At 32.9% G+C, this 12038-nt stretch overlaps 3 protein-coding genes across 4 annotated transcripts; 1 reads left to right on the top strand and 2 right to left on the bottom strand.

Annotated features, from left to right (window-relative positions):
* The first annotated feature begins 868 nt into the window (after positions 1 to 868).
* Positions 869 to 2779, top strand: LOC126669610 (putative glucan endo-1,3-beta-glucosidase GVI). Its single transcript, XM_050363113.1, has 2 exons — positions 869 to 1030; positions 1634 to 2779. Exons 1-2 carry the CDS (start codon positions 964 to 966, stop codon positions 2578 to 2580), a joined length of 1014 nt encoding a protein of 337 aa, XP_050219070.1. The 5' UTR covers positions 869 to 963; the 3' UTR covers positions 2581 to 2779.
* Positions 2780 to 2948: 169 nt separating this feature from the next.
* On the bottom strand, positions 2949 to 7190 carry LOC126669609 (protein trichome birefringence-like 5). The gene is made up of 5 exons (XM_050363112.2): positions 6529 to 7190; positions 5617 to 5809; positions 4785 to 4978; positions 4201 to 4359; positions 2949 to 3841 (listed from the first exon to the last, which is right to left on the bottom strand). Exons 1-5 carry the CDS (start codon positions 7119 to 7121, stop codon positions 3508 to 3510), a joined length of 1473 nt encoding a protein of 490 aa, XP_050219069.1. The 5' UTR covers positions 7122 to 7190; the 3' UTR covers positions 2949 to 3507.
* An 805-nt stretch (positions 7191 to 7995) lies between these two features.
* LOC126670115 (nascent polypeptide-associated complex subunit beta-like) lies at positions 7996 to 10348 on the bottom strand. Of its 2 annotated transcripts, XM_050363780.2 has the most exons (6): positions 10236 to 10348; positions 9017 to 9084; positions 8753 to 8901; positions 8616 to 8672; positions 8443 to 8481; positions 7996 to 8328 (listed from the first exon to the last, which is right to left on the bottom strand). In XM_050363780.2, the coding sequence occupies exons 2-6, from the start codon at positions 9082 to 9084 to the stop codon at positions 8168 to 8170; spliced, it is 474 nt and encodes a 157-aa protein (XP_050219737.1). In that variant the 5' UTR covers positions 10236 to 10348; the 3' UTR covers positions 7996 to 8167. The 2 variants fall into 2 exon arrangements, with proteins under 2 accessions (XP_050219737.1, XP_050219735.1); XM_050363778.1 differs by lacking the exon at positions 10236 to 10348 and having other exon boundaries at positions 9017 to 9090.
* Between the last annotated feature and the right edge of the window lie 1690 nt (positions 10349 to 12038).

The raw sequence follows: 12038 nt of genomic DNA, 5'->3' as shown, positions 1-12038 counted from the left end.
GGCAAATTGGTACACCGATTTTCATTTTTTGGCGAATTGATACACCGAACTGAAAAAACACTAACGTGGACATTGTCATATAAAGCCACGTATTGTTGTATGATTGGTCGGTGTATTAATTTGCCAAAAAAATGAAAGTTGGTGTATTAAATTGCCAAGTTTCAAAGTTCGTGTTGTAATTGCAAATTAGGGTAAAGTTCGTATATTAATTTGCAATTAACCCTATATTATATACATTATTAAGGAATCTTGTTAGTTATCGTAGGTTTAACTTATTTTTGTAATGTTAAAAAGGACACTTTTCCTTTTAAATATATCCTATTTTAGATGTTATATTTTATTTCTATTAATATTTTAGGTTAAAATCTCTCCTTCCTTATTATTATTTAAATAAATTACCACTATGTTGAACATAGAGAGATTTTTAGGTAGACTCAATTTATATCATATTATGACACGTCATTAAAATAGTGACACTATCGTAATTTTATTTATTACTTTTTTACACTTTTAAATAATAATATTACGATAGTGCCATTATTTTAATGATGCATTATAATGCGATAAATTTAATCTAGGATGACATGGTGGACTGAATCCACCTCAAAATTTCTCATTGAACATAATTTACAAGATAAAAATTACTAATTAAGAATATATATACAATAATTCTCTTAAAATGGAACAAAGTAAGTAATAACATTAAATTTTGGTACAAGAGATTGTATTGATCCTTCTATACTTATACGGTAAGAAAAGTAAAATAAAAAATATTGTAGTATTGCATATAATTTGATTTACTTTCCCATATATAACAAAGATTTCACTTCCTTTTATATCATACTTAACATTTAACATTAATGTTTTTTCGATGTATCTTTCTACTATAAAATGGACCTCCATAAGCTAATTTTTTTCATACTTCTTTAAATTTATAATTCAATTTTTTTTATTTAAAAGAAGATGCATCTCCTTCTCATATTATTTCTCGTCTTCAGTTTGGTTTTGTGCTTCTTTTACAGACTTGCAGGTTAGATTATACTCTTTTTTTATTGTATTTATTTGTTTATTTGAATTTAAAATCTCACATACGAACAACTCCTTACTAATTATCTTATATTTTGTTAGTTTATATTTTTTAATTAATGGTTTATGAGTAGAATTTCGAACAGAAAACCTGAAAGCTTATTTAATTAAGTATTGAAATATGTTTATACACTTGTACAAGTTATCTACATATTCTTATTTTTCTTATGAATTTTCACATCACTTATTCTTCTTGTTGTAAATAGGAATTGATTTGTACGTGTAAAATTATTTTTGTTTCTACACAAAATTTAAAGATTAAAAGCCTAAGTGATACCGAAGTTTTAAATATAGTCCAATTGGGTACAAAAACTTCAGTTCGTAATGATACCAAATATTTAATTTTTAATTCAAGGTGGCATACAGTTAATTCTAAGAATGTGTTTAACCTGATCTCCTAAAATAAAATTAATTTTTTTATACCATTTTGATGCAGATTAAATTATTAGTATCAAACTGAAACAAATGATCAAAAAATCAATACAGTTTTTAGTTTTACCTCTAAATTTCTTTTCAAACTACTTATATTGTTTCTTTTCCTATGAAGGAGCACAAGGGATCGGGGTGAACTATGGATTGCTAGGGAACAATCTTCCACCTCCAAATTCAGTAATAAACCTACTGAAGCACAAAAACATTCAAAAAGTTCGCATTTTTGAACCGAATCATGATGTTTTGAGGGCTCTAGGAAACTCTGGTATAGAAGTTGTCGTCGGTGTTCGAAACGAAGATTTGGAGAAACTTTCTTCTGATCCATCCTTCGCAATTCAATGGATTAACACCAATGTTGTACCTTACGCCCAGGCCACAATAATCCGATATGTATCCGCAGGAAACGAGGTGATTCCAGGGCCTTTAGCGCAATTCGTAGTCGGTGCCATGAAAAATCTTGATTCTGCCCTGAAATCGGCTAATCTTCATATTCCTGTCAGCACAGCAATCCATTTTGCAGCAATAGGCCAATCTTACCCACCTTCAAACGGGTTATTTTCTGACGTTGCAGCAAGCATAATGGCACCTATTATTGATTTCTTGGAATACAAAGAATACCCACTTCTAGCCAATGTGTATCCTTATTTCGCATATATATGTGATCCGCAAAGCGTCGGGCTAGATTACGCATTAGGAAATGCAAACAGTGTCATCGTTAGCGATGGAATTCTGAAATACAATAACCTCTTCAACGCTATGGTTGACACAATGTATTCTGCTGTTGAAAAACTCGGCGGCACGAGTGTTAGGATTGTTGTTTCAGAAACAGGATGGCCGAGTGCACAAAATGGAGATATAGCAACTATCAGTAATGCTCAGGATTATGTCAATAATGTATTAGCTCATGTTAATTCTTCGGTAGGAACTCCGAAGAGGCCTGGTCACTCTACGGAAACGTACATTTTTGCTCTTTTTAATGAAAACCTCAAGGCACCTGGTACGGAACAGAATTTTGGTATGTATTATCCTGACATGAGTGAGGTTTATCCTGTCAGGATTTAATTATTCCCAGAAAATATTGTTTAAGAAACAATATTGGAATAAGTATTAGTCTAAATATGGAATGGGTTCTATGTAGAAGTCAGGTTGAAATAAATGAAACCTTATTCCATAGTAGTTTTTCAACTCAGTTATAAGAGGGTTTTTGCTTGTACTATGAATTCTTTAATATAGTTTCAATTAGGTTTCTATGAAGTTTAAATATTTATTTTCTGTTGGATAATAGTTTGGCGAGTATGTTTGCATACAAATATTATGTCAACACGCTCTCCAGCTATTGAATATAAATTTATTCAACTGCACGAAAGTACGTTCATATTGCTCCTAGGACCGAATGATAAGATGTCCATAAAGTGGCAAATAAGTCTATGTTTGTACAAAAATTTGTCAAATCCTACATTTCATTTGCGTTTCTGAAATTCTATAGCTTTAACATAATTTTAGAAAAAATATTATTTCACCATTTCTCGTTTCAGTGTTTTCCGTTTCAACCTTTACATTTTCTTCAGTGATGTAATGTTTTAGGAGAATTGTGTTCTACAATTAAGGTGGCAACATAGTAGTCTTGTGTGATAGCACTGCTATATAAATTTAAAGAATCCAGACTGCCAAACACAAGAAATTGCAAGTCAGTGTATATCATATGGAAGCTTGCGAGAGAGGAGGCGTACCATAAGAAAGTAACACGGTGGTAGTCAAAAGACCAGAGATGGTACAACCACCAGCACCATCAGAATCGCCCTTTCTTGACCATCTGCATGAATACGACTCCACACAGGCATACACAAATATGCTTCGCAAGAAAATGCAGTATCACATCATCTTGGTTGTTGAAAGATGGTGCAAGACCTGAGCGGTACAATGAAGCGCAAACTCATCATATTTTGTCGAATCTTTGTCATTCCGATAGGAAAAAAATATATGTTTGTCTTAATTCTTGGAGAATGCTTGTCCAAAAACGAGACTAGCATATATCAACTCATTCCACGCATCAGGAACTCCTGGAAGACACCAGTGGCTACAATCTTGCCGTCTTGTGGAAGTTTTTCTACCCGCGGTTGCATTCTTGCTAAATACTGATGGATGTCCATCTTTTCTAAAATTGGTCAACCTTGTGACATTTAGTAGTTTCACCGGTATCTTCATCTGCCCGATTACCTCATCCACAATCTTCATTTTCAAAGGATAACTATTTAGAATTGCGCCACTCAATACTGGTTCCGTCTCCCCATTACATGACCCTCCTGAATCCCAGTCCCCACCCCTGTGGACAAAATCAATTTAAGCCCATAAAAAGAATTTCCATAGTCATAGATGTGTATATAGACTGAACCAAGCCGAATAGGCGAATCTACAAATTTGGTCTTGTCAATTTGATATAATAAAAAAATTGATTTTTGGTTCGGCTCTGTTTGGAAAGTAAAAAAATTCATGTCACTTTTGGTTCAAACCAAACCGGGAAACCAAATAGAACAAAAATGAAAAGGAAAACATGAGATTTAGTCTATTTCTCCCTTGTCGTTTCCTCTTTTAACATCCATTATCGTCAATTTTTTGTCTTGGTGGGTACTGTCTAAAAGAAGCAAAAGAACTTCACAAGGAAAACAAGTCAAGGCAGTATACCTGAAATGAGCAGACGAGTATCCACGATAAAAGACCAATTGCTTCGCAGGATTAATATTATCATCAATCCACTTTGCCCATGTCCTCAAAGACCTTCTGTAAGCTTCAACTGCATCAAACTGCGGATGAATAAAATCACCTTCTTTATAGTAATTTTTCCTGCATTAAAGCAATAATTATTTCATATTCTTCTAGAGATTCATAAATGTGTAACTAACTGCGAACAAGGCATCAACAAAAAAGACGGCAAGTATTTGTTTGAGACTCAAACAGATACACACACGTACATGATTTTTTTACAAGTAAAACAAATAAAGAGTTTAAACATCAGATAGATATGGATCACACATGCGACTTTTTCCAAATTTAGCAAGGTGTCTAGAATATCAATCACAGTGCTAATGTTATTTTGTTAAATGGAGAAAACATATTGGTTGTCTTCTCCAATCCTAGACTCAGAGTATACTTTTTCTATCAAAGAACAAACAAGTAGCTATCTAGAAAAAGAGCAATTAGCATTTTTTTGGGTAATAAAACTAATTCACAAAATTTAAAAAAATGACGGAGACATGAAGTTAACATACCCACGAGCAGTTTTTCCATGAGTCCACCAGTGCCCAGTATTAAAAATTAGAATGTCTGCCCGCTTCCACCGCCCTGATGACTTGTCAATTCGATCAATTGATAGAGTTGGATTTGAATTTCCCTGAGCATTGATACGAACCCCTTCCCTTACAAGAAAATGCGACCTCACAAATTCCACCGTGCAATTATAGTCCTGCCAAGCACTTGCAAAATTAACAATTGCATAAACAATGTCTCATCTACTATTAAATTAATCATTACTTTGGTTAAAAACAACCTCTGCATAATCAGCAACTGGCATTTACTGGGGGATAAAATTAAGGAAAGAAAAATAAACACTACAGTGGTAAAACTTGCATGCATGTTCCATCAGACAATGGACTACATCAACCACTGTTTGTATAGTGTAACCTACCAGCTAGTAAAGCCTTTACAATTTATGTCGTATGTGGCAATTAAGAATAATGAAAAAATACCCTCAGTTGCCTGCAGTCCAATTTATTTTGAATATTAGCAACTGAAAAATAATTTTGATATGAACTTTAAGAAGCTTGATGTGTTTTGCCCAATATAATTCTGTCTATGCAAGAGAGAGAGAGAGAGAGAGAGAACAAAACCATTCTCTCAACAAGATATAATGTCAAAAATAGCCAGGAGCAGCTATTACTATTAGTACACACAAGGACTACATCCTGACAGATTATAGGTAAATTTCATAGAATGGTACTTCCGTAAGCTCAGTCAACCTACATTACCCTTGCTATTGATATATTTCAGCCTTATGTTTTAATCGAGTTATAAAAGCAGCACATCAGAATGTAATGCAATTACCGCAAATTTGAAGACATAGTATCCTCTTCCCTTTGTTATTTTGTAGCCATGCGTTTCTTGCATTCTGTCTTTGTCAGGCAGACCTTCTCGGAGCATGCATAAAATTGATTCGAACTGATTCCGATTCATGGAATCTCCAACCAACATCAGCCTCTTACCTCTCAATCTTGTCAAGAAGTCTGTAGCATTAAACCTACACGTGAAGAGTGAATGCAGAAAAGAATTGCATTTTTCGCTAAATTAATCAAGTAATTATAAACAAGGAAGAATAGATATAGCATGCATTTCATTCTTTCATGAAGGAAAATCACTTCAACTTTCCCTAAATCCATCCAAGGGTCGATGGCCAGAAACTAAATAGACAGATGTATCAACGTACATTTGTGTGCAGACCAAAAACAATGAAAGCAATTATCGAGATACAGAGAGTTGAAAGATTTATGATAGTTCTGGATTTCAATTCCTTGACTGGGATAAGCAACCTATTGTCGTACTTTCTCTGTAAAGGTTCAATGCAGTAATGGCAATTTGAGAGAGCCAAGAGAGGAACAGACGGTCCAAATGCCATGGCATTCCAGCCATAGCGACAAAACTTAACCAAAAGACTATTTCGTACATGGATAGAGATAGCTAGGGATAAATCCAAGAAAAGATAAGCACACGACAAGACATCAAAAAAGCTGGAGTTTAATGCTTTTCTTACAGCATTATCTTTCAAGCTCAATTCTAGTTCTCGTTATCTTCTTTAAATCCATAACCCGCTACAGGCTTTTCCGATACACATAACATAACCTTTGGCACAGAGACTAGCAACACATAAACAAAAATCATACATTTCATAGAACCTGATACTCTCATGTTATCTGACTAATATTATACCAAAAATAAAGTAGCAAAAAATTAGACAGATACCTCGGAAGATCACAGCCGTCAGGCTTCCACCGCCATTTAAGATAATCAGAATCCCTCCTCCCATTATTCTGACAATCAAAAGCTTCATCAACATAAGGACAAGACCCAGGTTTATAAGTCGGGTAAAATTCCTCATCTTTCACCCAGCTTCCCATATACAAATCACAATCCCCACCATTACCACTCAATTCATCCGAAACCACAACTGGTCCCTCCTCATTTTCCCTAGTAATCTCCCCAGCAGCACGATCTTGCTCTAATTCTGCCGTTAAATTCGGCGAAAATGCAGGAACGAGCTGGTGGGTAGACGATCGATCAGGCTCAGAATCAGGTACTGGGTCTTCATTAACAGTGGTGGTAGTGGAAATCGGAGGTGAAGATTGGAGGGTAATTGAGGAATCATTATTGGGAGAATCAGCAGTGGAAATGTGAAGATTGGGCTGTGAAAAGGAATCAGAGTAGAGGTGAAGAGAAGGCTCGAGAGCTCGTTTGGTGAAGATAAAAATGGTGCAGAGGAAGATAGCAAGGAAGAAGAAGATTGGTACAGTGTAACGGTTCTTTAACGAAGAAGATGAAATGGAGGGACTTGCCATGCGGTGAATTGGGAGAGAGGCTTTGTCTTCTTCTTTCTTGTATTTTTTTCATTATTTAGTTCAACCATGTTTTTTGGTGAATAGTACATAATTTATTGTTTTTAATTATTTAATTCTTGGATACAATACAATTTTGATCAACTTTAAAAAAAAAAAATCGAATTCCTTAATTTATTATTATTCATGCTTATGCTTTTTAAAAAATATTTTTTTGGGAAATTTAATTATTTATAAATTATTATTCGCTTGGTTTATTTATTAATCTTTCAGGAAGTTAAATTTTATTTATGATTTATTGAATATTAATGACAATAATTTCTCCATTAACTAATTAAATTAAATTTAGGATGTCATTGTCTTCAACAATTCATTTAATTAGAAAATATGACTAACCTACCATTCATATTAGTTGTTTTTATGATTTTTAATTGTTCAGTTAATTACTTAATTCTATATCTTTTTTTGTTTAATTGTTTAATAAAAAAATTCAATTCTATTAATATTTGAGCTAAATGGTAATATCTAAATAATTTTAGGCTTCTTTTGAAGTTGAAATTTTTTAGGAAAAGAGGCAGATTTGGACTTATAATCGTGACATTCAGGGTGTAATTGATTCTAAACTAAATTGATTTATACAAACTCATTTTAAAACCCATGCTTTTAAATCAATGGACTCCTATCAAACACTCAAAGAAGTATTCTGAAGAGACTGAATTAAAATACTTTCATTAGAATAGGATTAAAACAAAGGCGTTTTTTTACAACTAGCTACAAAATTTACTTAAATTCATTTCAAAGTGAATTATAAAACCAACAACAAAAACCTGCGTTCTTGACAGTAAGGTAAAACAAAATTGCGTTCTTGACAGTAAGGTAAAACAAAATTGGACCGATAGGCAATCATAAATTTCGCAAGAACATAACTGGATCAGAACATCAAACAAGAATCATGCGTCACTAAAACATAAAAAAAGTGAAGATTCTGTAACAAAAACAAGGGCATAGAAAGTGTATAATAAATCACACAAAATCCCCTTCCTATCTCCTTAAGAAGCAGCAGTTTTCTCCTCTGCGGCGGCTTCAAATGTCTCCCCTGGCACAAGCTCTGGAACTTCATCATCATCCTCTTGAGCAATGGCACCTGCGCCCGGTGAGTGCTTCTGGATCTCCTCTGCCAACCTCTTAAGGTTGTCCAAATTATCAGGACCTACATTTCCATTTTGACCAAAATTATCAGGTTCTCCAATTAGAAAGCTAACCACTGGGCATCAAAAACAAAATCAACAACTTATTGTGCAAGAAAAATCAGAAAACTGCTTACCCAAATGTCCAAGAACTTGAGGAAGGATATCCTGCAATTCTGAAGGGAGCAAAAAAAGCAAAATGTTACATCTCATTCAAAAATCAGATAAACCAAATCCATCACTTTTAAAACGAAAAACAGATATAATAAGTGTTTATTCTAGCAGATTGTCGGGCTTATAATAGACATACTCTTAGTTTGTGGAGCACCGCTAACTACCCAAGTATTTGCCGCAATGGATGCTTGAACTGAAATACAAAGATAAGATGTTTAGCTAATAAGAATGAAAGGCGCAAACAAATCTATCCATCCAGAGAATTAAATTTACCTTTGGGGTTTGTAAACTGAATAACTATGTCATCTTTGAAAATGTTGACTTCCTCAATAGCAGGAATGGCATTCACTCCTATTCTCTTTAGAGTGCTTTGGAGCCTTTTATCATCTGTAGTTGTAGTCTTGTGGACAGCCTTCTTCTTTCTGCACTTAGAAGCAGTAAAGATTAAAAAGAGATGCCAAAGATCAGCAACTAACAGAAAACAGATGGGAAGTCCGCTAAAATTCGGAAAAACTAGTAGTAGATAACACTGCCCACCTTCTCACGCTGCCCTTTCCGCCAGTGCGAACCGCACCAGCCATCTTCATAAGCCTTTCCCTATTCATCTGCATAAAGAGATGGCAAAGGTCAGCAAAAATCAGAAAGCATGCCAGGTATAATGTCACACATAGCAGACAAATTACTAAAACAATAATTAGGTGATGTGCATATTGAGAGGAAGCATTAGCACATAAAATTAGCCACTAATGACATGGACCACGTGCAAAATTGCATCTATATATAAAACAGGGAGAAAGAGCTATCGAACAAAGCTATAATCCCATTGAATGAAGCTGTCACCTAAGAATATTATTTTAAGATTACCTGGTTGAAATGTACTATTTTGTACTCAATTAAGAATTGTATAAGAATAATTTTCTATTGGTATAGAACTCTTAACACTTCAAATCAGTCAAGAAATTAATCACCGATCTGATAAAAAAAAGCCAAGAGTCTAACACCAACTCCAAAAATGTAATCATGCCGGAACCTAAATACAAAGCCAAGCAATAAACCACTTCTCGCACAAACAGAAACGAAAAATATGGAAGTTTTTAACAATCTATATAATCTATTTCATTGCACACATCTTTTCCAGTAAAACAAAGGCAATTTAGTAAAACAAGAGCAGCAAAACAAAAGCTTCGCAAGCTGGAAGAAAAACAGACTGTCTAGGACACTGATGTTTAACTTTGAACTAGCATATTATTATGCAACAAATAATACCCCAACATTGTAAAGGACCAACCAATAATTCAAAACTAAAACTAATGAAATGAAATCTGGCCATACACTCAGTTTAAGACATTAATCTAAGACACTTTGCAAAGATAAACAGTAACTAATCAAACTACACTAATACATCTGTCCCATAGCTTGCTAAACTTTTACATCCACAAGACTTTAAACATCAACATAATCTCCTTGTTTTCAGCTATTTTCCATAACTGGTAGCTAAAGATCTAAAGTACACAGCAAATAAAAAAAATCACAGCATTAACTGCTACAAAATCATTAAACCAAACGGTAAAAACAATAAAAAAACACCATAAACCCAATTACAAACGGTTAACGTTATCCAAAGCAGAAACGAAAAAAATGACTACAATCTATTAAAACCCTGATAAAATAATTTAACAGAAAATAATTAGGGTTTAGGGTTATTAAAAAGAACAATGAAATGAGAGGTGCGTTGAGCAGATTGAAGAGTAATTACCTTTAGATTAGGGTTTAGGGTTCGGTGAGGTTAGGGATAAGAAAACAGAGTTTTTTGAGCTCACAGACGGCGCGGTCCCTCTCGATAATGCCCTTCCTTGCTTCTGTAAGAGAGTAGGGATCATATATACCAGATCCGACGGCTATTGTTAAGTTTGATGTAGCCACGTGTCAATATCCTAATGGATTCTTATTGGAGAAAATGACAAAAGAACATTGTGATAGTAAATTAAAATGTTATATTTCTATAATAACTTAATCTTAGTTGTTAAAAATAAGTTAATGTCAAAAAAAAATTATCAACTTTACACGTTTTCTCATTTTAATCACGTAGTTTAAATTTTCTCATTTTTATGCACGAACTAACACTTTTTCTCAAATTTATGCACGGTGCTGAGGTGGCAATCATTCATTGGTGTAAAATGACCTCCACCTCAGCGAATTACACCAATGGAGCCGTGATACCTCAGCACCGTGCATGAATTTGAAAAAAAATGGTAGTTCGTGCATGAAAATGAGAAATTTTAAACTACATGATTAAAATGAGAAAACGTGTAAAATTGGTGAATTTTTATGACATTAACCCTTAAAAATAAAGATTTTTTTTTACATGTTCATGAGATTTTCTGAACAAGTCTCAACTATGAGACAATAATTTTAAACCTTCCAAATTTAAACTAATCCCTATTTAAATTGTGTAGGTCTCTTGCGGGAGCCAATCTCTAACTCCAAATTTTAAATGACTGAATACATTAGTATGGTTTGAACCCACGATCTCACTTAAGTTAAAAAAGTATTTTACCAATTCATCTGCGTCTTGGGGTTTAAAATAAGAATTTAATAGATAAATAATTCATCTATTTATCTATACTATCTATACTATATATAAAAGCACGGATGGGGGGGGAGGACAGGCAAATTTACCGAATAATCATTTTCAGTTTATTACAAAATAAAGGTTTTATAGTCATTAACTAATTAGTTATTTAATTAATCACTATTGTAATTAAAATTATAATTAGAATAGGTAGCTAGATTATCTCCAATTTAGTTTTTAGTATGTAAAAAATAACTAAATTGTCTCCAAATTAGTAGGAATGCCTATTTTTTAGTTTGATTTAACTACAAAATTAAAATACTGTATTTGGTCAATATATTATTATTTAAATTTCTATTTTATTAGTTTTAAAGATATTATTAATAAAATTAAGTCAATTATTTAATTATGATTATTATAAAACCAAAAGAAGAATAAATTTAGTATGGAAAGAAATTTTAATAACCAAAAATATATTATATTTACTTTTATAAAAATTCTTAACTAATTTAATATTAATTATAAATAAAAAAATTGATATAATTATTATAAATTTACTATATATACATTGACGAGTTATGTTACGAGCCACGTGCATAGCACGTAAAGCGAAACTAGTATAATTAAGAAGACCAACGGAACATTCTTATTGATTCTCACTAAATAAAACATTCTCATGAGTTCATATTTTTCTTAAACTGCCTATTTAAATTTTATTTATTTTAATAGATTTTTAGTTCTCACTTTTATTAAACTACTTACAATGCAATTTTGGTCGGAATTCCACCTCCTAACCTTCATTAGTTCTTTTCTTCAATAAATCTATCGACTAAAGTTTTTTTTCTTTAGTTGGTTCAACAATCATTAGTCTGATCAAGAAAATAAGTGTCTTTTCTATCAAATTAAGATCCTCGAACTTAAGGAAATTATTGAGGATTTTAGAAATGTATATGTGTTTGGTTTTAATATTTGGTTTTGATGCTTGTG

The sequence above is a fragment of the Mercurialis annua genome, linkage group LG2 (genome assembly GCF_937616625.2).
Source record: "Mercurialis annua linkage group LG2, ddMerAnnu1.2, whole genome shotgun sequence".
NCBI lineage: Eukaryota > Viridiplantae > Streptophyta > Magnoliopsida > Malpighiales > Euphorbiaceae > Mercurialis > Mercurialis annua.
Note: the sequence above shows the minus strand (reverse complement) of the source record. Positions and strands in the feature narration are given on the sequence as shown.